The following is a 27,180-nucleotide window of genomic DNA, read 5'->3' as shown; positions in this document are numbered from 1 at the left end:
CACAGAGAAGCGTGCGAAAAAGACCTGGCTGGACTCAATTTCGCGGGGAGTCGAGTTAAAAAAATTAGCTGCGATTGAACATGGCTGAACCTACTAAGGCAAGCGAAAGCTCTGTTAAGCATGGTTGTCCCAATCTGACGTCTTTGCATATCGTAAAAGTCATCAGATTCCGGATTACGGCTACGATACATCGTCGAAGCGCTACTCCCGGCACGTTGCTCATCCATGGCTTTGTGTGAAGGTTATTAAGCACATGCCACACGCTTTTATATAGCGAACGGCGCGTCACGCGATTTCCGACAGTTGCGAGAGTGCCGTCGGCTCCGCATATACAGCTGGGCGAGGCGCAGCGAGTCACGTGATTCGATAGTTTCGATGCGAGTGAGCGCCGTCGGCCTAACGCGCGCAGCTGTGGCGAGGCATGACGAGTCACGTGGCATGACGTCAGAGCCAAGCCTCCGCTCCTCCTGGTTTGAAGGTCAAAATTCGTAGCCACATGACCGTCAGCTTTGTACGGGAGGAGTACAGCTTCCGCTCAAATGAATGTTCAGGACATAGGCGCAGCGCACGAAACGTATGCATCTCTACTTACCGGCCGCAGCTGCGCATGCGAGCTCCTATTCGCCATCATGCGCGCTGGCACCACTAATTATGTGAACATGTGTTTTGTGTGACATTTAGTGAACGCTGTGACTGTTGTGCACATTTAGCCTCGCCGGTATTGGTGGTTTCAGGCTTCTACCGTTGCTTCGTGCAGAAGCAAGGGAAGCCAAGAGAGGTTGATAGGAAAACAGATAAGGGTCCTTGTTGTTATGCAGAATGACAGTTGAAGGTAGAGCACAGTCAACGCTGTGCCCTGCCCCGGCAAGTCACTTTTATCGTCACACCGGAGTACAACAAGGAAATCATAAAACAGCTCAACTTTTTAAGTGTAAGGACGTGAAACATTGTATGGGGTGGAATTTCCTTGGGCTTAATGGTCGAATTAGCGTTGGAAAACAATTTGCGTTCAAGAAGTATGTTTCATCAAACATTCCTTGAAAGTCTATTACAAAGAATTAAAGGTGGCATGGTACGCATGGGTTGACGAACTGCTAATAAGAATAAGATGGCTCAATATAAACCCTAGCAAAGAAACGTTCTTTCCTGTGCGCACAAAAATTGTTATTAGTGACTGCTGCATGCTTTATATGTTGTGAGAACACGACAAGGACAGTCCTTGGCTGTGGGAATTGTTCTGTGATGTCAGCTTGACGAATTGATATGTAAGATTCACACATCATCTGACATAAGTCTACTGTAAGAGTTATGGTGAAGCTTAAAATTCTTGCGCTTATTTTTTTTTTCGGGGGGGGGGGTGCGTAGCAAGGGTGTTTTTCTTGAACTTTCTTAATAGCTACTTCATGGCACCATCTTTCTGAAGTGACGTGATCCTTTTTCGGCTAATATCCTAAGCTCGAGCATAATTGTGTCCTCACGTATAGTATACTTTGAAAAGTTGTTACTACGCATCTTACCAACAAGTTCCATACCCTGTACGCGCTTGTTTCCATCATAACTGCGATATACGTCGCGTTAACGTGAGTGCCATATAGTACAGTGCCTCCACTAGATGCCCGCAGCAAGACACAAAAAAAAATGAGAGAGATGGCTTATAAGAAACACCGTAGTTTCGCAGTAATAACTGCCTCCATTCTGATATATAATGATGATATGATGTTACCCGTTGATTGGCACTGATGAGAGATCATAGCAGTTAACTGCATGTTGCGGATAATGTGGCACTTGTCAGATAAAACGTGTGACGAAGCCGTCCGCGCTAAGTTAGCACGAGTATGCCAGTGCACTCTAGACGATCCCACTCTTAAATGCTTGGGGACCGTCCGTTAATTATCGGTGCACTTAAACTATGCTACAATTGATTTATAAGAAGAGGAATTCTGTTCTGTAGGATACAAAGCTGAAGAGCATTACTGCGCCCAAAGGTTTCGATGGCAGCGCATTAGACGACGCACAACAGCCCACACCCGTACATTTCGAAAGCCAGCCCGTGCTCCCTAGAACGGAAGTAGGCAACGCATGTGACTTCCTCGTCTCTCCTCTTCGTCCTCGTTTCTCGTTTTGTACAATGTCTTCTTCGTCTCCTCCTCGGATAATCGTCAAAGTCCCGCTACACGACAGCAGCACATTGTCCATCAATAGTGAGTCAGTGTGTGAGAAGAGTAGCGGTGCGCGTTCAATGCCCGCCGACATCTAGAGTCCCATTCAGCATGGCCAGGAGCGTCCCGTTGCCGTCCAGGTCTTCAGCCCAGGTGGGAAAGCTGTTCAAGTCGAAGATGACTATGCCGATCGTGTTGATGCTGACCAGCATTATGCAGATGCAGATGCACTTGACCACCAGACCGGGTAGTATCTGCGACAGAAATTTGCAGAGTACGTGTAAGTGCAACAACTCAGTGTTTGAAACAGACCGAGATATCGGTCGGATACCTCGCCGTTTAGGTCATCATTTCAGTACAAACAGGTGGGCTCATTGCGAGTCTTGCTTTTGCACTGATCAATTGTCTCGAATCCTTATCTTTGCTCGGCGGAAATTCCCAGAACTATCCCACGGGTTGAGATAAACGAGAAAGACATGCTCTTGAAACGAATGTTGCATGAGGCGAGATAGGTGCTTTATTTCTGAGAAGTGCGACACAACATCGCCATACCCTAGAATCACCGTTCAGGGACCACTGAAATTGTTTTCAGTGCTTCAGTTTACTGAAAGAGCTGCAGGTTCACTAGCGTGAGACAAGTGTGATTTAAGGATGCTACATAAGGCAGACCGTGGTGCACCTCACCATTTCTGCTGGGAAGATGTTGGCGTGGCTGGAGACAATGGCGTTGGCGGGCGTGCCGACAGGTAGCATGAAGGCGAATGAGCACGACAACGCCACGGGCACGATGATCATCAGTGGGTTCATGTGGAGGTCAGTTGCCTGCGTGAAAGCGACGGAGAAAATTCAGGAAAGTACATGAGATGCCTCCACACAAGCTTTCAGCCGCTTCTCTGTGCAGATGGCATATTACAGCCACTACGCGGACGGCGTGATAAACGTCTGATGTATGCGCTGTTCTCGTAAAGTGACGGAAATAGTACCAGCAAACAGAAAACTAACTGAATGCGTGCATATTTCTACCAGTTCTTTTTCCTGCATTTCCTTAATACGCGCAAACGCTATCCCTTTACTAAAATAAACGTTCTTCCTCGAAATGAAACAAAAAAACATGTAAAACAGTATGTCTGTTTACAGTGCTGTTTCTCTGTAAATGTGAGGTCAGTATCCAGGAGTAGATGTGAAATCATTAATGCACACCTACAATTAGTGTCGCAAAAATAAGCAGAAAAGAGCTCCGAAATTCCGAAACGTCTGGCCGATAACTACGTATTCCGTAGCAGAGCTGATGTGTTCTTTGAGATGGTTGAAGACGTTTCACGCTAGTTGAAAGTCAGAGCATGTGTGAGCCCGTACCAGTTGGGCCATGATGGGCAAGAAGATTGTGGCTGTGGCCGAGTTGGAGACCACTTCAGTGATGAAGGCCACGATGACAGAGACGACGAATATGATACATTGCGGCGACATGAATCCGAACGATGAGAGCTGATGGCCCATCCACCGCGAAAGGCCAGACACCTGCGATTGATGACGAGTACTTTCAGTCACTCACGGAAACCTCGGAATGAATATTTAGCCTTGGGTTGGACACAGAAGCCGTTGAAATCAGAGCCGGTTTGTATATTAGGAAGCAAGTCATGAACATTTTTCAGGGAGTAATTTCTCATAAACGTGGACCCGAGCGAAATTACAAGTAGTCACCGCTTCAATAGCGAAGATTCTGAGAAAACTCTGTGTATAATTTTTCTTTGTAGGAGCATAACGGCAGGTGCTCATGTGAACGGTAATGAGCAATTACTCCTTAACTTAATTTTGCTGCTTCTTAGGGGATTCCTTAAAACACACTGGTTGATGTACCGCTTACGAGAAAGACCTGGATAAGCTATTTTGTCGAAGAGGAACACTACGCCGCAAGAACGAAAAATCTCACCTCAAGAATAATAAGATATCATTCCGAAAATAAATTAAATTGGTAAAGCCCAACATGTTTAGGGGAATTCATCTAAGTGGAGTGCAAACTTCAATAAACCTCAACGCAGCAACACGGCCGCAGAGGAAAGTTACAGAGCTTCCTCCAAAATTTTGTAATCTCGTTTACACGTTTAACTAAAATTAGCTACTCTAGCTAAGTAGTCTCTAGAGTCAGGCGGCACAGGTCCGAACGAATTTTTCTTCAAATACAAAGTTTCTGAAAAAAACTGCTTAGTTTTTTATCTGTAGCTGTGTGACTGGGGTCAGGCAGATACCAATAAGTAATTCCTCTCTTAGTTGAAATCTCTTAGTACCAAAATATCAAAACACAGCAAGAGTCTGACGTTCTTGAAAAGCGAAGGAGGGATTTAAAGAACACGGGCTAAAATTAGCACGGGCTTCAGAACTAAACAAGAGCACCGCAGCAGGTATCGAGATCATTTATTTCTCACAGTACATCTCAACAAGAAATTCAACATTAGCTGCGACTGTGCTATCCGCAAGCTGGTCCCGTTACAGTACCGGCAACAGCAGGGCTATGTACTGAACGTTATCCCGGCTAAATAGAACAGCACCTCTACAAGGTAACCACAACCCATACAAAAACGTCCTATGGGCGTCTGAGCAAAAAGCTGAGTCCGTCTATGGCCTTTTAAGAACGTCTATAAACACGCACACAGGTGCTTATTGTCAGCTATTGAAAAATCTATGCCACTAAAGCTATAGCTTTGGAACCATTCAACTATCTTAAGCTCTCTATAGAAAAACATATCAGCCTGTATCTACAGCTATAGATAGAAATAGGAAAGGTCTATAGCTATTTGGGCCATATGTCTATAGCCGGCCATAGGACATTTTTGTATGGGAATACGCTACACAGTACAGTGTGCAGTGCCTACACTGCAGACTGTGCACACAAAGTTTGGAGTGGTCGCACGCTCACGTTCGTGGCCTCGGCCATGGCGAATCCGCCACCGCGGAGCAGTACCACCCCCCACGGCAGCCTCTTCTGGACCACGTCCCAGGTGAGCAGCGTCGGGCTGGTGCCAACTTTGCGTGGGTCAGACGGGATCACGAACAGGAAGAACACCACGAACAGCGCCGCAGTGGCGTCCTTTGGCTTGCTGCGAGTGCGAAGAGTTAATTAAAAAAACAAATGCCGTGCCCAAGTAGTTCCTCGCCAGCCACAACGCAGGAACCTCTTCGCACATGCAGAAAACGCAAAAAGAAATGAATTCGATAGAATTTGAAGATTAAGTCTCAATTCGAATCAAAAATGCTTAACGGTATGCAATCTGCCGCATTTTATTAGCATTAGAGCTTTGTGGCTTCAAAACACGAGGCAAATAGTACGAAACTGTCACGTTATCCTCGGTGCATGACGACGACTTGACGACTGCGTTGAGAGCGACTCCCTCACTATTTGTTCACATACAAAAAAAGAAGCCCCGTTTCTGGAACTAGCGACACTTTGCGATGGTGTCAGGCAACCACGACTAATTTACGAGCCTGTTCACATACCTGTGAGTGGTTTGTGAACAACAGAACAGAGCCTTGGCTATTGCGTAGTCTGGCATTGCGCTTAGGGAGCACACAGTTACTGGCCAGTAATGAATCATCTTCAGGTGTGTACCGCTTGTGGCCGGTCTATTAACTAGTTGATGCTAGTTATAGCTTCGCAGTGCTGGTCGGGGGAAATAGACAAAAGAAAGAGGAGGAAAAATAAATGCGAGGAGGTGGCTGCCTTGCAGTGGGAGAAGAGAGAGAGGGCACGCAAAAGAGAAAGGTCGATTGAGGCACACTACAGATGTGAGGTGCGTGAGCGACCAGATAAGGTAAACTCGTCGACCGTAGTGGAACTTTGCTTCTTTGCACAGGCAGGAAAGAGGGAGGTGACACCAGAGGTGCTTAGCGTGACCAAATTGTGTGAAACAGAGTCTAACACGCTGCTCACGTCGTCGTAATTCTTTCTTTGGAGCATAACGCCTCCTGTCGTTGATGTGACTTCGGTTTTCTGTACTTATTTTACTTTGCTTAGAAAAGAGGCTTTCGTTGTTTCGGCTGACGGTTTTGAACTGAAACGAAAAGTTTAGAACCAGCGAGAGCCACCGACTTACAGGTCCCCGAAGAAAGTGGCCCAGCCCCTCGCGAAGTGCGGGTCCCTGAACATCCACATGAGGACCAGTGTCGCCAACATCACCAGCACGGCAAACTCGTGGAAACTGCGAGTGCGAATACAAAGAGATTGTGTTATGAATATTATCAAAACAAAGCCCAAGACGCGCAGGTCGAGTTCATTTGATATGAGTGTCATTTTACTTCACATGTTGCCACATCGTGACCTTCAGTTTATTGAAATGGCACACTAAGAAACAAAGTCGAAAGAAAAAGTTTAATGGCGCCAGACATGAAACCAAGGTATTTTAGCGCATCGGGGGGGAAGCGAGTAATTCATCAGGATGGGGGCACAAATTTTATCCCATATTGTTCCCTGCCACCCGGAAAACATCAACGGGCGTTACCATGAACTTTTGTTGCCGATTATGAAGAGACTTCAGGGACAAAACCTTCTGGACCGATTTCTCAGCAGTGCATCATGCATGGACGCAGCAGCAACAAAGGAACTTACCTCATGGGGCCGAGTTCGTCATATTTCTTGTTTATGACTTTCTTTGCTGCATGCCCTTTCCTGTCGAGACCAATGGCCCTGCGGAGAAGAGAGATATCGGACTTTTAACATTCGTCTTAGTCGCCTAAGTTTCCTGCTCGTACATGCGGCCGCATATTTATTAAGTGGAAAAATACAGCACCTTGGTGAAGTCTGTATTGTCTGTATCAACATGCTTTCAGAAAAAATGCGTCGGAATTTGTTAATTAACGATGATACAACACGTCTCAGGACCCTCACGATATATGCTTCTGGCCGGCATTATGGGCTGCCATGCATTTGGCAGAGAGAAGTGCGTGATTGGTGTCCAACGATATATGAGACAGATACTGCGCCATTTCCTTTCCCCAAAAAACCAATTATTCTTATTATTAGTAGTAGTAGTAGTACGCTTACCCCGTGTTCCGGTAGAGGAGCTGAAAGGCGGCCCAGACAACGAAGACGCTTATGACCACGCCAGGCGTTGAGAACACCAGCCAGCTCGCATAGTCGATAGGGGGCAGTCCTCCGTAAAACCTAACATTTTCAGGGGAAAAAAAAAGAAAGCAACCATAAGGCATTTATGTGCAACTGACATTTCCTTTAATAACGCTATCCACCCCGAGGTCGTGATGGTCGTGCCTAATTTATTTGTGTTTTCATCGGTGCTGAACTGAAATCTGCTTAGAAGGCACGTCACAAAGCGTATCGCAGGAATACCCGCATTAAAACTAGCTTCCCCAGTCGTTTTAGCTCGTTGTTTTGCTGTGGTCATCAGCCACTGAGCAGCCTCCGCGGAGCACTGGACAGAACCATGGACCCCTTTCCACAGAGACAGTGACTGCGTTATAAATGCATGCCAAGGTTGCGCTAGAGAAACATGCTTTGTCGTCCATAAACGGAAGTGGCCCTCATAACATTTGATTGCCGCCTTGCGTGCGACCCCCCCCCCCTCCCCTCTCCTCCCCCCATCTCGCGTTCCACTTCTTTGCTCAGTGCGTCTGCAATGCACCCCAATGCTCAAGGTAACCCTTTGCACTTGTGCTAGCTGACCAGCAATATGTTTCTACAAAAAGAGGACGAATGAATATGTCAGCAAAGGGCCTGTTATGGGAGTGTTTTGGCTACAGTAAACTTTGATGGTCCAGCATTGGTTCTGTGTACTTATGTAGCTCGCGGAATCTCTTTACTGCACTGTAAAATACCTTCTCTGTTGAACCATTAGCGGCTAGCTCAGCTCTAAGTTCTGAATACGATTGCTCATGAGCCTCTTTTTCCGAAAGCATTGAATTTCTGACAAGAGACTGCGGCCATGCACGTCATGCGTTTTTTTTTTTTTTTGCAGCGCTGATAAGTTGAGTTTTTAGCGGAAAACCTGCGCTCCTTGGTGCAGCCCACGAGTAGATCAATTGCACACTGGTTCGTGCTCTTAAAGCTCGTTGATGCGAAAGAACACTGGTGTGAAACACGCCACCAACAGTCCGTTCACTTCATGGCACCCTTTCTAATGTTCCTAGATAGGTCATGAACTGAAAAAAAAATCATGTCTAGTTCACTCGCATCAGTTTATTAACTGATGGCCAGCAGTTGCCTGAACCTTCAGCATTCATGTACCACACATGAAATACTCTAGTAGAAATGTAAATAAATACGGCAAAAAAGTTCGGAACCGAATAACAACAGAAAGCCAACAAAGGAAATTGACGAAACTCAACCATGAGATCGAAGCCAAGAGAAAGACCGAACTGAGGTGACTGTTTAGTGTATCCGTTACGTACAGTCTTTGCCAAAAGTAACCAGGCTGCATGGTTTGCTTCCCCTTCGTGTAGTGGAGACCCTACGGCTTTCTTAAAGCCCAAAAGGTATTTGAAGCTGAGGGAAAGGGTTCTCCTTACGTCGCAGTGATTTTAGGTTTGATGGGTGCGATTTCTGTTCCGCTATACAACTGAGAAGCAAACCGGCCAGCCTGGTTACTTTTGACAAAGAGGGTACGTTGATGTCGGCGTTTAGACGTAACTGTTGGCTTCTTTATTCACAATTTGTATGCAGTGTATTGATCGAGTGCATTAGCAACTTCCGGTAGTCGAGTTTTCGTTCACAATGTTGGTTTCAGGTGACCTGGAGAAGGTCACATTGAGCAACCTCCTTTTGTGCGTGTTACGTGGTTGGATGCGTCATATAGAGTACTACGCGTGTGCGTGCATTGCTAATCCAAACGTCTCTGTCGTAAAAAAAAAAAAGAGCATTTGTGTTTCAGTTGTACTCACTCTTCGACAACGAACTTGAGGATCAGGTTTGGCCCGGCGCTGGTGAGCGTCGCGGTGCCGCCGATGTTGGCCGCGAAGGCTACGCTCAGGTAGAGGCTCTTGCTCAACGTCCTCTGGGCTTTCTGTTTGGCGACGTCCTCGCTACGCACGCTACACGAGCGGCTGGGCGGAGCCACTGGCCTGCGTGTTCCCGACACACGTTTCACACCCTGCTCTTCATATGCCAGATCATGACTGAAGAAGTCTGCCAAGCCATTATTATGGCGTGGGGAACTTCAGACAACTCTATCGCCCAACGTGGCGTTTAAGTACGAGACCAAGCCATGCACAACATGTTTAGGTGCCGCATAAACAAAGGTTTCGTCTACAGCTGACGGTAAGGGAAAGCAGCTTTCAGAACTACCAAGGGGAGCATTAAGATCTCTCTTAGGACTCTTAAGCACTGCGCAAGGAAAAAATTTAAGCTGTGCAAAGCTATCTTGCACAGATTCATGCCGGCTGTCCTCATAATCTGAAAGCAATCTGAAAATGGTGGGTGAGGGGAATGAACACAGGTCTCGGATATAAAACTAAAAACGTTTCAGCGCCTCTCGTATTCAGAATGACAAACAAGGAAAGATAGGTCGTCGAAATTTGCAGCTGTGCCAACAGTAACGTTATCGAAATGTATTGTGTAGACTTGATACCATATCGACACTGAAGTCGACCTATCTCTGACGTTTGTTTGACTTCAGAAACTACTCAGCACGCCCATGCAGAAGCAAGGCCACTAGAAGAGAAATGAGTGATAACCTTCAAGCCCTAATAATCAGAGGCGATAAGCAATAGCGGCTAATGAGATGCAAGCCTGCTTCAATCGCGAGAGGTCAGAACATCTTTGGCAGTGTAGCCAGAAAGCACGACTTCTGCGTGACTTCTGATACCTACTTGAAAATGGAGTGAACTCTAAGGAAGTATTGTTCTTTTCATTAGCAGGTAAACACTCTGAACATAAGCGTATGTAATTGACGTACGTACTTCCCTTTCTGTCCTGAGCTTTCTGCACTGGTGGTGCGGTTGACTGGCTTGTGGACGTCTGGAAAAGCAAGCACGCACAAGCGTAGATGACGTCACAACAAATATCAACAACGGCGAGGAAGGATAGCACAGTTTGAGGAAGACTTAATTAGACATGCATTACAATCACTGCATTATTTTTAACTGCACCATTTCAGCACGCTGGACCAATGCGGTGACCGATAAATTTAGTTTTTTCAAGCACACGGGAAAGCTTCTCGTGGAGGGCATATTGGTTAGGAAAAATGCACTTAAAATCGGAGGATACAGTTGGGAAAAGCACAATGAGGCTTCCCCGGAGCTAAATGACTGTTCGCTTCATTAAAGAACAGTAAAAAGTTTTTAGTGGAATGATTTTATGTTCACTTAAAAAAATCCTGCAGGAAAACTGTTTTTTTGAAGTGTTCACGGCAGTCTTCATTTATCGTACTTCTTTGCGCAAGCTGACGTTGTCGCAGGTAGTAGAGAATCTGTAAGTACCTCTGTACATCTTCTATATGCTACAACACGCATTGTTATGTTATAATTTCACATTTGTTTATCGTCTTCATTTCAGTTTGATTGATCATTTCACATTTATTTAGCGTACAGGAGTAGGTTATCGGCTCCTTCAGAACTCTTTTTTTTTGTTCAAAAACCAAGAAACCCAGTAAACAAATACTTAGCGTGCCGGAATAACACAAAGTAATATAAATATATAACACCCCAAGTGAAATCGCAAATTAATGTAAGTAAAGAAAGCTGTTTGGGGGTAAAAAAGATCACGTCAATTTAGAGGTGGCTCTCCAGAAAAAAAGGCACTGAGAATGGGCCACAGTGGTCAAAAAATTGTTCGCCGAACAAAACAAGTGACCACAGAAGCCCATTCTAGATCTGGAGAGGCAACACCAGGCGGACTTCACAGAAGCAAATGCTTTTCGAACGCACCGTCGGATGCAAGAGCGGCGCTTCAATCGCAACGGCGGCAGTCTCCAGATTGCTCGGGCGTCTTTATCGACTGGTGAACAAAAAGACGTGGCTCGTAGTTTTTGTTCATCGGTCGGCAAAGACGGCGTAGCATTCTGCACTGCTCCAGCCGCGCTGCTGCGATACTAGGGCCGCTGGCATCGCGTGCTTCGGCTCTGAAAACGTAGAGATGGAACAAGTGTGAGCTCACTGCCCTGCGAAGAGTAGGATGCTGACTTGCATAAAACTCTTCAAGCAATCATGACACGATCTCAGCTCATTAGGCTCTAAGTTGGCTGCATGTTCTACCCACCGTGAAAAAAGGGTAAATTTTAGGTTGGAACCTTCTCATTCGGCACAGGTAGTAGCTTTCTGCTCAGACATACCGACTTTGTCGAGACGCCAACAATGCGGAAACCAACGCTAATGCTTTACGCGTTAATTGCAGCAACCAAACATTTGTTTGACAGCTTTGAAACCAGTACCACTGCCCGACACACGCGTCGATCTTCCACGCCGCACACACGAACACGAAGCGCGCAGATCACCTTTTTCTACGTCGTAGGCACCTCCGACCTCAGCGAGCATGAGAGGATCGTATTCAGTTTCGATGACTTCAGCCAGGACGGCGTCCACAATCGGCATCATCATGGCGGTCGTGGCCGTGTTGCAAATCCACGTCGACATGAACATGGTGGTCAGCATGAAACCCAACATGATCCTGCAGCAATCGCACGCGTGACCCCGACTGTACCTTAGGGGCAGAGCGATGCGAGTCAACCTGAAATTGCCCTATATAGCATCCTTCAGAAAAAGCAAGGGTACGAAAAGCAAGGCAGGAAGCAACAGGACAAGAGTTGCGTTCAATCGTAATTCAATATGGTTAATCTCTATAAAAGGCGGCTTGAAACCTACAACAAAGTGCCCCGGAAGATGACTGCTAAAATTAGAATCTGGCCATGGAAAATCTAGAAGTATGGCCATGCAAAATGTACCGGTAATGTGCAGGAAATTTTAGTTGCGCACACGTTGTCATTTGGTAGCACTAATCCCGCAGTGAGCAATTGGCTTCTTGAAGAAATTCAGGGCTGTTGAGATCAGTGAGCACTTCTTTTATTGAAACAGAGGCTTTTCTTTGCAGCCAATTTAGGGTGCCATAAAAAATACCGCTTTTACTCCAGATAATTACTTAAGAATCTTCTAGGTTGGAGATTGATATTCGAAGAACCCAAAATGTGAACTTACCACCTGGGATTAGTTCCAACGCAGAGCATCACCCTCAAAGCTATCCTCTTGTGGACGTTGCAGTGTTCGATCGCCATTGCCATGATAAGGCTACCAATGAACAGCATGTTTGTTTCCTGCAGGGGGCATGTGGCACAGGATATTAGAACCAGCATTCAAAATATGGCACTAGCGTGAATATCAAAGGTAGCTATCAAATATAGGAAGTATTTTATGGCCTAATGGCTGCAGCGGAATATGATACAATGAATGATAAAAGACGGTCTATTGAACTGTCCCTGAAAACAGTTGCCTTTGAGCAAAAATACATTTTTTTCCAGTCCGTATTTTGCCAAAAGGCCGGTGATTTGTCAATTTCTTTAAAGCTACATTTTTTTTTTGCTCAATATTCAGGCAGAAATCTAGATTATCAAGACAGTGCGGCCCAGCCCGGTGCTTTTCATTTTGGTCATTGTGACAGAGAATAAAAACGGTTTGTGACCGTTTGTTTACTGCGCTCAAAAGAACTTCCATCTCACGCTTGTTTTTTTGTTACTCCTGGACTACCTCTTTTTTTTCCAGCAGACCATCTGCATCCGCGGTTTGTTAACCTTTTCATATGATTTCAGTAGAAGCTTTCTGCACGCGCTCAAACTATTTGCTGAGTACGTGAACAAATGCAAGCACGTACAGAATCTTTCCGCGCCTACGGTCGACTCTGTCTTTCGCACTATCCAAGCGGTTCTCAGTTCAGGAAGGTGCGATAAGAATTCATCTTATGTTCTCATCGTTATAGAGTTTTCAACAAAACTCTTCTTCACCAGAAGATCAGCACGGAAAACTCAGCTTTTACATCGTCACCTAAGCCGCTCATGTCGAACTGTGGCACTCCCTAATTTATAGATGACTCCATCACTGATGCCCAAGAAGTCAAATGAAAATTCTTGGGTTCTGTTGCATTCCATGTTTGTTTTTCAACTTTCGATGGTTTTCACAGCTTTTTACTGGCTTTTTTTTTAGGAGAAGCGCTTGCGGCACACGGTTGATCACTGACGAAATTTTAAATGAAAAATCAATACTTCCGGCTGTGTGCAACATCGTAGCGGAGGGCTCCAGATTGACTTTAATCACCTGGGGTTCTTTAGATTTTGCCGAGATTTCAATAAAAATTCATAAAAATGTAGTCGCTGCGACCGGGATTGAACCCTCGGGCATGTCTGTACTTAGCAAGCGAGCGCTGTAGGCATCGAGTCACTGCGATGGTTGCGTTACGTTAATGATGTGTCCAGTTCCTTTGTCGGACAGCTAAGCAGACAGTCACGCCGATGGAAGCTTTCTGAAGAGCGTCCTATTTCCAAGGCTGATGGGAAAAGAGACAGCTGGACAGGACACGACACGGAGCCCTCGTTTTGTAAACCGACGTCGATGTCACTATCATGTCAAACACTGTATTTTAACTGGAATTTTATAGTTCATTTATTTAAAGTAGCCTCAATTTCGGCGCAAGACGTTACAGAAAGAATGAGTAGCAACCCGAATAAAGAAGAAACAAATTTATTACAGAAATCATCAAAAAGATTACAATGGACTATTTAGTGAGGCAAAAGCTGGAAGGAAATTTGGTAAGACATATAAAATAAGAAAAACAGTGAAAAACTGCAGAACCAAAAGATCACGAAAGAACAATAAAATATTTTGTAAACCTGCAGCCGCCCCGATGGCTGAGTGGTTATGGCGCTCGGCTGCTAGCCCGAAAAACGCGGGTTGGATCCCGGCCGCGGTGGTCAAATTTCGATGGAGGCGAAATTCTAGAGGCCCGTGTACTGTGCGATGTCAGCGCACATGAAAGAACCCCAGGTGGTCGAAATTTCCGGAGCCCTTCACTACGGCGTCTCTCATAGCCTGATTCGCTTTGGGACGTTAAACCCCCATAAACCAAACCAAGCCAAACCTGAACAAAGACAAAAAATAGAGATGGACAGGTTCAAGTGCTTGAATAAAAAAGCGGGAACGGAAAATTAAAGTTACGTAGGAGAGTTATAGTTAAGAGAGTAGATCATTGCTTTTTGAAGAGTTCCATTAAGCGTTAAATAAGTCTTTCTTAGGTGCTGTCACATTGGGGAATGTGTGTCTTTTGCTACTACAAAGACTTCGGCCCTTGCGAACTTGGGTCTGCGTGCGGGGGTTTTGCTTGTCTGTGTCAGCAGAAATACAGACCTCTTTCATGGGCAAAAACCAGAAAGGGATGCTTCAAAGCAATCCTCTGCACGTCCTCACCTGGAGATACGGGTAGCATGCTTCGTCCGTGGGCAGCACGCCGAGGAGCGGAAACAGGACGACCGGAAGTAGCGCCGTGACAGGCAGTGGAACCGCGTTGGTCATCCAGAAAGAGGACATGAGGCAGACGACGTAGGCACATCTCGATTCCTGCGTCCAGAATAACGGGATGATTTGTGTGCAGCGCTGACCTGGCAGCGAAGGACTTGTTCTTTTGTTGATACTGCACGATTCTGTTTGCCGTTTCCATTCTGATAGAATAACATGAAAGAAGGACACAAAAGAAGACGGAAAGACACGAGAGCCATCGTCAGAGCATGTTCCTTCCTGCGACACCTGGGCTACATGGCATCCTTAATGACCAGTGGCGGCAGGTCGTCTCGTAATTGCTAATAACGTTAAACTCACGACCTTCGGGTGAGTAGCCGAACGCCAAAGCCACTGGACCGATTTAGCGGGTCTAAACAAACAAACAAACAAACAAACAAACAAACAAACAAACAAACAAACATAAAAAGAGCACTAGACTTTAGACTATTTATCTCTCCTCTACAACTCATCTGTTCATATTCTATGCCCCAAGCCCTCTTGTTGGAGTCAATCGCTCATTTATATCACAGAATTTAATTTTCTTTTTAAATTTACGGGAAATTTTCTCTTTTCAGATATATATTTTAGGGCTTTCTTTTCGCTTTGTCATTAGAAGTCGGCGAGTATTAGAAATTTTCGAATAGTGAATCTAGTATCCTCCTAGCTATTCGAATCGCTCAACGAATTGAACATAGTGCAGCTCAAAATTATTCGAAACTTTTCGAAGAAGTTCTTAAGTTTTCGAACAGTTTCCGATTTACTGGTGTGCATAAGCACAGTAGTTTTCTTCGACGCCTGTTTCCAAAAAAATTTTCAGAAGTCGGTCTGCTCGGGAAAGAGAGTTCAGTGCCGCGACCTGTCCATTCGTGCGGCGGTTGTCATGATTCTCATACGTGATTGCCATGATTGGCCGCGTTCGCCCATATCTCGCGTCACTTTGATCTACCGCGATCTGACGTTAATAGTTAATCCGCTGTAATCATCAGTAGCAAAAGATAATTTTCCAGAGCGTCCGACATGAAGGCGTTGCCTAAACCTCTAGTGGAGGTGTGTTATGTTTTTTTTTTTACAGTTCTAGCTACCACTCTCAGTAAAAGAACCGTGACAAAGGTCGCTGTTCTCGTTCGCATGCCACAGGCGACAAATATTCGGAAAAACAGCGAATGTTCATACGAATATTCGATTTGTACTCGAATCGGTTCTTCCAGTATTCGATTCGCATTCGATCTGATAGTGCAGCTGCGCTGTTCCTATTCGGTTCGCTAGCAGAGCCATAGTATTCGTATCCTATTCGGTTATGAAAAGTACTATCCGCACACGCCTACACATAATTCTCGGACAATCAACGTCAGTGGGTATCGGTCGTTTTCAGTTTGAGAACAGCCGTAACAACAATTATCCCCACTTAATTTAGAAAATGTGTTTGCATTTGAGCGTGATCTCAACTATGCCAGAGCTTTTCTTCAAGGTTTCTAACAGGTAATCCAAGACGCGCACGGGAAAATGACGCGGTGCTCGGATACTTTCTCTGATGTCAAAACAAATACTGTGAAAAATTTCTCCCGCGTCGTAGCGGAAGTTCACCGCAGTCTAGGCAAAAGCAAGTCGAGATAAGACGCACGTTACACGAGCATCGTTTACTGCAAAGACACTGCACCCGTGAGGAGAAAGACCCGTCAGGGTGCATACACACAATGACCTCGTTTATGACCTGGCAACGCTGCTTGCGCCGCCGAAAAGTTTCCACCTCGAAAACAGCCTCGCGGAGATAAAAGCTATCTTCGCATAGTGGCTATCTTCCTTATTTTTTTTTTCGAGGTTGCCTGTCGCAAGCTACCATACGCCCTTGAGCAATGGTTTATTTTTTCGCACATGACCGATTGCCATGGCAACCCAAATGCTGCTACGCTAAGCTCAGAGAGCAGGTCACTGACCAGGACTTCTTGGACGGCTTACAACACGTGGGAAAGCTTCCTCACATCACATCGTCGGTGCAACTATCATCACCGAACAAACACGGCTGCGTGAGGGTGATGTGGAGACGCTTGATGGCTGCAGAGCCATCAGCAACACGTTGGCAAAAGTCACGGGCAAAGACAGAACTGAACCCTGTCCCCAAATGTTAGAAGCCTTTATCCCTTCCTTAGCGGCGCGGTTAAGGTGTCCGCCGATATATGGGACAGATACTGCGCCCTTTCTTTTCCCCAAGAATCAATTATTATTATTATTTGACGATTCGGCTCTAATTTGGTGGTCCCAGCTGTACCTCCCTACTGAGTGCCAGATAATTTCGAGACAATAGCAGATTCTGCTGGCGCCGACGTAATTCACGCCACGGATAACGCGTCACATCAATAAATTGTGGAGGTGGCCCTTCTCATCACCAAAGACATCGGCTTCGATGGATAAGTTCATTTCTAGTTTCTTCTATGTTAAGCGAATATCGAGACTTAACAATACACCAATACAGCCTTCACGAATACACCACTAAGCAACCAGCGAATGATGCGGTCGGAAGTAGACGGCGACACATCTGGCAGAGCCTAGTGTTGTCGGTTTAACCGTGCCTAAAAGAAATGTGGAAACTATTTGCTTCCGGTGGGAATAATCAACCCTGACACTATGCTTCTGCGATAGCTTCCACCATCTTGCAACGCCATTTTCTCTGTGTTCGGGCTTACCGACACCTTTGTGCACGTTCTTCAAATACTACCCCCCCCCCCCAAAAAAAAAAAAAACAGAACAACTACACTAATACGGTATTTTCCCTCCGACTTTTATTAGCATGAACCAAATATACAAGGATTAGAATGAGCCGGTGCGGCTTTCTTGATCTTTTTTCTGTTGCAATTCATACGCTGTTCATTTTCAGAAGTAGTTGTTTTGCTAAGTTTTCGTTGCTATTTTCTTTTTCATGTTACCAGGAGGAGGGCCTCTAAGTATGCGTGCTAGATGGAAGGGCAAAGTTGTAACATACGAAGACCTTTAGCACCAGCTCGACGGTAGTTAAGCGCCGCGCTTGTTCGCGTTTTGAAGGGACGAAGCCTAAACCCACAAAAAATGTCATGCAGCCGTGAGGAAGTGCGAACCGTGGAACACAGGTTAGTCAAATGCAGGCCACCCGGGCTTGTATGCACATACATGCCAACACTGTTGCACGCGCGGCATTTCTTCAGCCCAACTTGTTTTTCGAATTGAAAGTGTAGATTACTGTAATAGATTACTGAAAAAATTGGATTACCGAGAACGCTAACCCTGGCAAATTGTAATCAATGCATTGAAAAATTCGGAGCTATAATACATTACATATAATCATCTACTTGTAATTCGTTACGTAAATTTTGATACAGAACGAGTGCCTTCTTCGGTTCGCTGTAGTAGTAGTAGTAAGTAGTAAGTGGTTTATTAAAATAATATTAAAAAGGAAGGAAAAGACTTTTGCTAGCCCCGGCATCTGCCATCGATACCTGAGCTGGGGCGGCGGAAATAAAGGATAGCAGGCAGAATGGAGAAATGAAATGAAAGAGGTGAGGGGACAGGACGAGCGCATAAGGGGAGAGGTAATGTACGCAAACTATTTGCAGGATAATAAATATGTACAGGTTGCGCACGTGATTAGTTCGTGGTGAAGAAAACAGTTCGTTGATTCCCAAGAGCGGTTTTAAGGAAGGGGTGCGAGGGTCTGGTCCTCCACTCTTCATTCAGGCATTTTCTGTCCAGAAAGCCTCCTTGGCCCCCCTTTTATCGAGGAGAATGTGGAAAAAATATATTGTGAATAAAAAAACCCTCCTCCCTCCCCACTGCCCCCTCCAAGTGTGGACAATAAATCTGGCCCTTTTGCTTCCGCGACCGTGCTCGCTTTATGGCACCCCCTGCAACGGCGGCCGTAATCTCGGAGGATTAAGAAGATTCGCATCAGCCTTTGATTGTGCCCGTCGTGTTTCGCAGCTCTCCGTGACGCTCGACCGTGCCATTGGGTGTCGCGCCACGGCGGCTGCGTCACATGCGCCCAAACTGACATTGAGGCCGAAAAACAGTCGCTCCGGAATATGCTGGCATAATGCTGACTCCCCCCTCTCCATCACCATCCTTTCCCGCTGTCAACTCGTGTCCGCGTTCGTGCCTAGACGATGCTGCCAGACTCCCCTATTATCTATGACGCCCTTTACGGCGCTTGCGTCATTTTCAGCGGGCATCCAGTCCGGGGGGCTTAATTAATCTCGCCACTATGACGCCATGGTGTCGCTATCTGGTCATCTTGCAGCACCGGCAGGCGCCAGTTTGTGTTTGTTGGCTTAACTGGGCGACATGGGGTGTCGTTGTTTGTACGTATTTTGCTACGGCACGCGCCGCCGACGACGGCGAATGAGTGCTAAGACAATAAAATATGTGCGGGGGTCTAATGCAATCCAGCGTTGGCAGTGTACGAGCATATAAGTGCTAAAGTGGACCTACGAATGACCCCCAAGAACTATTGCGAGCGTTACGTGTTTGTCCGCAAACAATAACTTCTTCTCTGGCGTTGCTTCTCTTTTGTTTGTTTGGGCAGATCGGCGTATGCGGCTTTAGGCACAAAACAAAAATGTGTTTACCGCCCCAAAAACGAAAATGTGTTTACCGCCCCAATATTAAACCCTGCATTTTTGTGGGTTACGTCGAAACTATTCAGTAGAAACAATTTTAGCGATTCAGCGCCAGCCGTCTAACGCGTTACGCGATAGGAGGACGCCACCGCCACGTGCCTCAAAGCGTGATTGAGGTGTCCTTTCCACCAAACCAGCCGAGTCTAAACCCTCCATTGGTTTCGAGAAAAGGAAACTGCCTCAGTTTGCATGTCGACATGGCGGCCAAGTAAGGGCAGCAGCTTAAGCCAATGGAGTCCCGGGCTAAGGACACCACCCTCCTCTTCCCCACTCTAAGTAAATATTTTCATCATCATCACTACCGCCACCTCACAGCGCGGTTGAGGTGTCCACTGACCCAGAGAGCCAGTAATGCGCCTTTCCTTTCTTCAAAACTAAAGGAGGGTTTAGACTGCGAATAAGACAACACTGGGAACTAGACTACCGTTGAACCTCGTTATAACGAAGTTGAAGGGGCCCTACGATTACTTCGTTATAGCCGTAGCTTCGTTATAGCCCGTTCGTTATAGTCCGATTCCAAGGGGAATCGTCATTCCTTCGTTATGTTACTTATTTCGTTATACACCGTTTCGTTATAACGAGTTTCGACTCTATTTGCTTTTGGGCAAGTGGGCCCTAGAGCCCGTGAAGTGTGCCGGGAACACGGTGGAACCGAAGACCGCAAGTGGAAAAAGGCCAAGTATGCCGTCGAACGTATAGACGCCAAAACGGGCCTGTGAGACGCCAAAACGGGCCTGTGAGACACCCAACCAGGCAGTCGCCTGTGAAACGTCAAAATGGGCCTGCCACATGGACCTCTCGGCCGCTAATGCCAATCAGCTTTCTCTCTGGTTAATTCGCGTAGCCGGTAAGCTTAGATCTAATTGTTTTTTTTTGCTTCACAGAAGAAAATGATTTACTTGTCTTCTCATATAAAACTGCGTTGTCATTGTGGACGCGACCATTTCCTTTTTTTTTTCAAAAGCTATATTTAAAAAAAAAAAATTTGTCGAGCCATTAACGGCACTAAGCTCATGCTAAAAACTCCCACTGTTGTGGTGTGAATTGTTTTATAATACAATTCTAAACAATTATAATTCTAAACAATTATATAATTGTGTTATAAGAATCTTTTATAATGCCCTTCCAACTCGTCTTCTTTTACCCCGCAGAGGTTGCTTATTTGACGCCCTCGACTGTGCAACGTGTATTTGTGATCTGGCTCGACGTCGAATTGATCGCATTTTCCGCAATCGAAATTGCAAATCTTCCGTTTCGGAAGACTACGTGTTTCCTATGCTGTCTTGCGAACGCTTGACTGCAAAACACGGGTTGCGATGCAGCAAGGATGCTCGACGAGCTCCAGTTCTTAGCCCTTGCATAGTTGTCTCTCTGTACTCTGAGGTCCGCGACGAGCCAATCAATGTTGTCGTCCCTCATTTGTGTTTATTACTTTCCATTATACTGCGGACCCAACGTGGTCTATGCAGTAAAAACAGAGAACAAATAATTCTTTTCGCTTTAAAATTAATAGATTCTAGATGTTATACCAGTTTGATTTGTGAAGGCTTAACGTCCCAAAACGACCCAGGCTATGAGGGACGCCGTAGTGAAGGGCTCCGGAAATTTCGACCACGTAGAGTTATTTAAACTACCATAACAATAGCATCAACGCGATACAAGAGAACGTCGCAGCAAGTCACTGCAAAACACTTCGATCTGCTAAACGCTGCTGCTCAGTGATTTCTAAAAGTCATACAATTCCAACGAGAATAAGAGTAAGTTAGTAATTTCTGTCGCAATCTGTTTCTTTTTTTTTTTCACTTCTGTGTTTTCGTATCTCCGGCTTCGACTGCTCGCTCTCTGAGCTGCGGCTCCCCGCTTCAGAACACTAGCGCTTGTATCCTTACGACGGCGCCTTATCACGCTCGAGGGCTCCTTGTTCTACGCACGTGGACACCCGCTATCCGCGACGGCGCAACGAGCCGTGCACTCCCCCTCTTCGGATGGAGTCCTCACTTTACGCGGTTCCACCATAAGCGAGAGCGGACGCATGCACACGCAGATGCATCTGAGTCAGACGGTAGTCACGTGAGTTATGACGTCACGCAGTTGTTATGCACGGACGACAGCCTCGAACATATGCAAGCCGCAGATCGCGCTATCTCAAATATGCAAGACCACAGCGAGCCTCACGCCGGGGCTGTCTAGTGATTATGTGGCGAGTTTCCCATGACCCTCTGCGCACCCTGAAGCTGCAGATACTGTGAAGAACTGCGTTTCTTACCTTTTGAAGCTTGCCTATCTAGCAGTGAGCGATGAAGCCTATTATTCGCTCGACTTGTAAATGCAGCTGCGGTGAGACTATTTCAAGGCGAAAGCCTCATATGCCCCATTAGCAACTAAACCCGGAGTCGTTGTCGGCGTCCAGGAAAAGTGGTCGATTAAACCACCAATGACGTCATCAGTAAACAAAAAAATTCTTCCGAAGGTGCGGGTGCGGGGAATTGAAACAAGGACCTTCAGTTTGCGAGGTAAGCACACAATCCATAGGCCAGAAAAACGCGTTGCTTCTTGGCCAATAAAGGTGAACCTAGTGTATGCGTTGCCTTACGACTATGCTAATGAATAGGTGTGTCACTAGAAAGGAAGGGAAAAATATAAATTAAGAAAATCAATGTTTTCGCCTTCAAATCAGGCAAGCTGTCTTAAGTTGCCTCAGTAATATTTTTTTGCGTGCTGTATAGAAACATGTTGAGGGAGCTTTTTAACAAGTGGCTGGGCTTTCAGCTCGTCTGACTAGCCTGGTGTCGAAAACTGGATTTGTGGCCACTAGCGCTATATTTTTCTTTTCTTCTTTTCATGTCCAAGAGCCGATATGTACGATATATGAACTACGGTATCATCAGCGAGCTTGATGCGTACTCTGATGAACCGTATGAGTCTTATGAGAGAACTGGATCGAGTGTGATTCACGAAAAGGAGACATTGCAGCCACATTATGCGTACCAGCTCGAAGGAGTTTTGCTCCGAAGGCTGGATACAAAATTTCTGATTGGGGAGCGAGGCTCGCAAATTAATAAACTCCGTCATATTTATGGGTCTTTATCAGACATCAGGTCTGGATATAAACTTTACTCTCTGAGGCACGCGGAAAAAGAGAGATATCTGTTGTATCTTTCGGCAATTCCCAACACTGTCGATAAGGTGTAAGTGTGCTCTGCTACCAACCGTTGCCGGAGCGTGTCGTATATTAATTGACCTCAACGCACAGTGATAAGCACGGAGGTGAGGTCCCTGGGCGCTCCTGCTCCTACTCGCCGGATCGCAGAGAAGGACCCACACAGAGAAAGTACGAATAATAAGCAAAGCGACGGGGACGCGTGCAGAATGACACAGGTACTTTCCACAGCCATTAGAAAACAATGGTTTACGGCCTGCACCTCAACAAAGCCTCCCTTTCCACTGTGTCTTGCTTTGTCGTCCTTGTCAAGCCCCGCTCCCTCTGCCCCGGACCGAAGAAGGCCAAACTTTTTTCCGACAAGCTGGATATACTTACTACCTCAATCATGTGTTTCGGTGTTCGCCTTCTTAAAAATCTTTGTTGGTAAATCTGGTTAGCGCGACCAGTGTCGCTGCGCTGACCAGTCAGGAAGCGACAGTGGACACTCCCACAGCCCGGTGTCCAATATGGCGGCGACTCTCGACCTCTTATTGAAAAAGTTTCGTGAAAGTATGGTCTCTGGTGGAAGCACGACTCCCCATACAAATTGAGGGCGACAGACCGTCTCCGCGTCAGTGGCCTCAGCTTCGTAGCCGAAACGGAAAGTTCCAGACATCTCCGGCCAGCAAGTCAAACGTCATCCAGCTGGAGCTGGGGTCACGAGATCATGCTCGGTGCGCTCATGAGACAAACCTAGACCTAGCTCATATAAGTCTTAGTGTGGCCAATTTCGTGGAATAAGTGACAGCCATCCTTGTCATTTCTTCACGCTGCACGGATGATCTACGCTGTTGTTCCTTGCACATAGTAAATATCAGTCAGCCAACGAGTCTTAGCCCTGGATGTAGCCTTAAGTCAAGAACGTTCCAACTGGCTAGCAGTGGAACCTTCTACAGCCGTTTCCACTTCCCTGAAGCCGTTGTAAAGTTCCGGAAGCTTCTTGCGCTTTTCGAGAACAGGGCAGAGCATCTTTATGCTTTTACAGAGCGAGAAGCAGTGATCTAATGGCTTCAAAGCAACCCTCTTCAGTGTTATAAGCCACAGAAGCACTAAATATGTATTACACGTGCAATGGAAGCGTGTTTTTAATAATTAATTGTCAATCTTCCAGGCACAAAAGCAATTGGTGAAGGCCTTTTAGAGAATATACATTCCGTAGTCATATGGTACACATTTCCAGCGCGGAAGCATTTTGTGACTTCTCTTTTATAGCATGGAATCAAAGCTGCACGTCTTGTAAAGCTGACGCCATCCTCTGTCCTTATTGCAGGTCCATAGAAAGCGTATTCACAAAACATAGCTGCGGCTAGACAGCGCCTATCACACTGTCAACCGTGACAGGAGGTGTCATCTTGCTGGCTGTCATGAGAGGCTTGCTCTCGCGCACCAGCTGGTCGTACATTGTTCTTAGAGGCATTGCCTGAATGCGACCTCAGAGCTTAACGCACTGGACTCCGATCATTGGAAAGACATATGCGGTCTCTAAAGAGCGATGGTTAAACACTTCACCACTCTTCCTGAGCAAATGCTACACCCTTGTCCACACAATTCCCCTACTCTTTTGCGTGGTTCAAGAGGGGAGGAATGAGCCTAATCCTTTTTGCCGCAGTAAAACACTGCCGTCATTCGGAAAATTTGCGAACAATGTAAAAAACAAAGGACAATTTTTTTTGTGACAAACATCATAATTCCTTGCTAAAAGTTCCAGTAAGCTTAGAGTACAGCTTCTCTGTCAGTAATAATCACTTGCAAGCCCATAACCTAAAGGCTTCGTCCGAAAATATTGCTCCGGCATCAATACTGCCTTACTGTGCAAGCAGTCGCACTCAGTTGCTCGGAAATGACGCAGTGTAACGGGTATGTAAGAATATGAATTATCAAAAAAGCTACGAGCGCCACGGCCATAACTGCAGTCGATCATTCAGGACTTCAAGGTTATTTGGCGCCAAGAACTATACGCGCCTCATCGGTAAGGTATTACTGGCATCGATTACTTTGAAGAACAAGGTTATTATTATCATAAGTTCAAATTAATAGATGCCTCTGTGAAAGCGGTAATTTACTCTCCGAAAGCAAGTAGCTGATCACCCAAAGTCTCTGACAGTTGATGTCACTTCATCGGTAGAACGAACCTTTTTAACAATAACTTTAGGCGATTCTCGCACCAAAAATGGCTTCTGGCGGTTAACAGAAGTTTGGTTCTCTCGTCATAAAGCTGTTGAATGATTTATTGATGTCGTTAAAGACCATCGCAACCTTGCCATGCTTCAGAAAATAATTCACAATGCTTATTTTACAACTAATATATATTATTATATGTTTATGGCGCTCCTATGATATTTATTTTGGACTTTATTTATACTGCCCGTTCCTATGTATACTGCTTACACTTCCTTTGATTTAACATGATAATTCCGTACAGCAGACTGTTCAGTGGTTCTGAAATGTAATTAACCTCACGATCTATATGTTCCAAGCAGTTATTTTTAAGTCGTTTCTTCGCTGCATTTTGTAAATTACGCTTTATACAATTACTAACAAGCGGCCACCTTACAGCGTTCGGCTCTAGGAGCCCTTTCTGTAAACCAGATTCTTACGCGCTGTATTTTCTTTTCGACGAATACATTTGTGATGAAAGTTTTGTAACAACCCGTCAATGAGGTCAATAGAGTAGAATGATACCAAAGTAGAGTTAATTAAGATGACTTCTTTTTGAACTGATCCACCCATTCCGTCACAGTGCAAGCATCCTGTTTGTGTTAGAGCTACCTTTTTCATTGGTCGCGAGAATTACAATTACCACGAAACCGTCGTACTGTAACACGTTACCTACAGGTCTGTAGGAGATGTCCCGCCAGGGCGGACACAACCATGCTTTCTTACGCTTTTAAAATAAATAAATGAAGAATCAGAAATAACCCAGCTGTACGATTAGATTCTGTCATACGCATGGAGTAAGTGATATCTCTTAAGAAACGCTAATAACTTTCGCCACTGCTGTTGCAGCATTACAGCGCCTTTTTAACTTTGGCCTCTGGAAGCATCAAGGTGGTGGACTGCGCAAAAACTTGAAGACCACCAGGTTCCCCTCATAAAAATGGTCTACAGAGAGTATATAGACTTCTTATAGACTCTATTGCCTATATATATATATATATATATATATATATATATATATATATATATATATATATATATATATATATATATATATATATATATATATATATATATATATATATATATATATTTCTTTTTGTCTATTCATAGTGCATAGACTGTCTATAGACAAAAGTCTACTAAAAGCGTATATCTATAAGTCTATAGATTGTCTATAGACTGTGTATAGGATTTGTATTGCCTATAGACTGTTCTCTAGGGACTGTTTATAGAGAGTCTATTGAGTTTATAGACAGAAATCTATGGACAGTCTATAGACTGTCTGAAGAAAATTTTGCAAGGGTCAAGCCAACGGCAATGGAAGGTGGCAATGATAAGGCAATGAAAGATCGATGTCATGCAGGTGGGAAAACGAGCTAACCTTGGCGTCGATGTACAGCACGAGTGGCAGGAAGAACAAGGGTACGAGGAGGAGCACCGCCAACTTCCAGAAGCTGGAGACGGCGGCGACGATCCTGGACACTAGGAGGTGGGACATGGCTCTAGGGTCGCTCCGGGCTATCCTGAGGGTGCAATGTGCACAGCTGCTGGTGCTGCTGCTGCTGGTGCGGCCGGAAGGCGGCGCCGTGCGAAGCCATCGAACGAAAGCAGGTGCGCTGCAAATCACCCTATATATTCGTGCGGGGCCCTCCTCCGCGACGCACGCACTTTCCCACGGTCGCTTGTAAAACACGGCCAACCGTTGGTGGCAGCCTATCGCGCGCCCGCTCTAGCTGCGCTGTCCGATAGGGCAGTCATTAGAAGTAGAAAGGGGGTGAAGGAGGACGCTTAACAACCCCCCTGCCTACACCCACATCCTCCCCCCTCTCTCACTCTCTGTGTTGTGCTGCGGCTGGAAAATAGCTGTGTCCGCCGAGAAAGGTAGTTGCCCTGTGTTCGACAAAACAGCCAAGAATTCGTCACATCGCTGTTTATGGGAAAATGGGCTTGACCATTTATGCGTCAACGAATTCCAACCACGCTCCTTTCACAGCTTCTCCTCGGAGTCCTTGTCCGGACAAGGACTTTCGCTGAGGACACGCAATTTTTGAAAAAAAAAATACCATGTGTTTGGCGTATGATTACCTGTGTAGCTTATGCGCCATAAAACCTAATACAATACATTACAATACCTTTCACAGGCGTTTTTTTTTTTCATCGCTAGTTGATCTTGCTGCAAAAGCGAGTCCCAGTACTTGCACGAAGATGTCTGTCACGCAGAGAGCGTCATATTCAGACACATTGAGCTCTCTGGACAATGCAAGTTCCGCTACGGCGAGACAGAGAGAGAGAGAGCAAGACACGATGAGAGAAAGCTTTCACAGTTATCCCAACATATTATGACTATTATGGGAGTAGAGCACCAGTCACCAGCGCCTATACGGAACACACGGGGTGGCTGAGTGGCGGGGACTTCCGGCCGCTCAGCAATAAAGTCGCCATATCGAATCCCGACCCCAGCGACGACATTTCGCTGAAGGCGAAGCGGAAGAGGGAAGGCTTTGGTTTGGGAGCTAGTCAGTGCATTGTAAAGAAACGC

General features: G+C 45.8%; 2 protein-coding genes across 2 annotated transcripts in view; one reads left to right on the top strand and one right to left on the bottom strand.

The window, feature by feature from the left end:
- Positions 1 to 804: 804 nt before the first annotated feature.
- LOC144120726 (Na(+)/citrate cotransporter-like) lies at positions 805 to 26,155 on the bottom strand. The gene is made up of 13 exons (XM_077653387.1): positions 26,023 to 26,155; positions 14,547 to 14,696; positions 12,291 to 12,406; positions 11,594 to 11,766; positions 10,062 to 10,119; positions 9,045 to 9,224; positions 7,195 to 7,314; positions 6,760 to 6,837; positions 6,248 to 6,352; positions 5,074 to 5,254; positions 3,516 to 3,677; positions 2,844 to 2,981; positions 805 to 2,413 (listed from the first exon to the last, which is right to left on the bottom strand). The coding sequence occupies exons 1-13, from the start codon at positions 26,137 to 26,139 to the stop codon at positions 2,237 to 2,239; spliced, it is 1,755 nt and encodes a 584-aa protein (XP_077509513.1). The 5' UTR covers positions 26,140 to 26,155; the 3' UTR covers positions 805 to 2,236.
- lin (protein lines homolog) overlaps positions 26,141 to 27,180 on the top strand; it is a 28,233-nt gene continuing 27,193 nt past the window's right edge. The window contains exon 1 of the mRNA XM_077653390.1: positions 26,141 to 26,252. The gene's annotated coding sequence lies outside the window, so the exon portion shown is untranslated. The remainder of the gene's footprint in view (positions 26,253 to 27,180) is intronic.

This window comes from Amblyomma americanum, chromosome 2 (assembly GCF_052857255.1).
Source record: "Amblyomma americanum isolate KBUSLIRL-KWMA chromosome 2, ASM5285725v1, whole genome shotgun sequence".
NCBI lineage: Eukaryota > Metazoa > Arthropoda > Arachnida > Ixodida > Ixodidae > Amblyomma > Amblyomma americanum.
The sequence above is the reverse complement of the archived record's forward strand: the minus strand, read 5'-3'. Positions and strand labels throughout refer to the sequence as shown.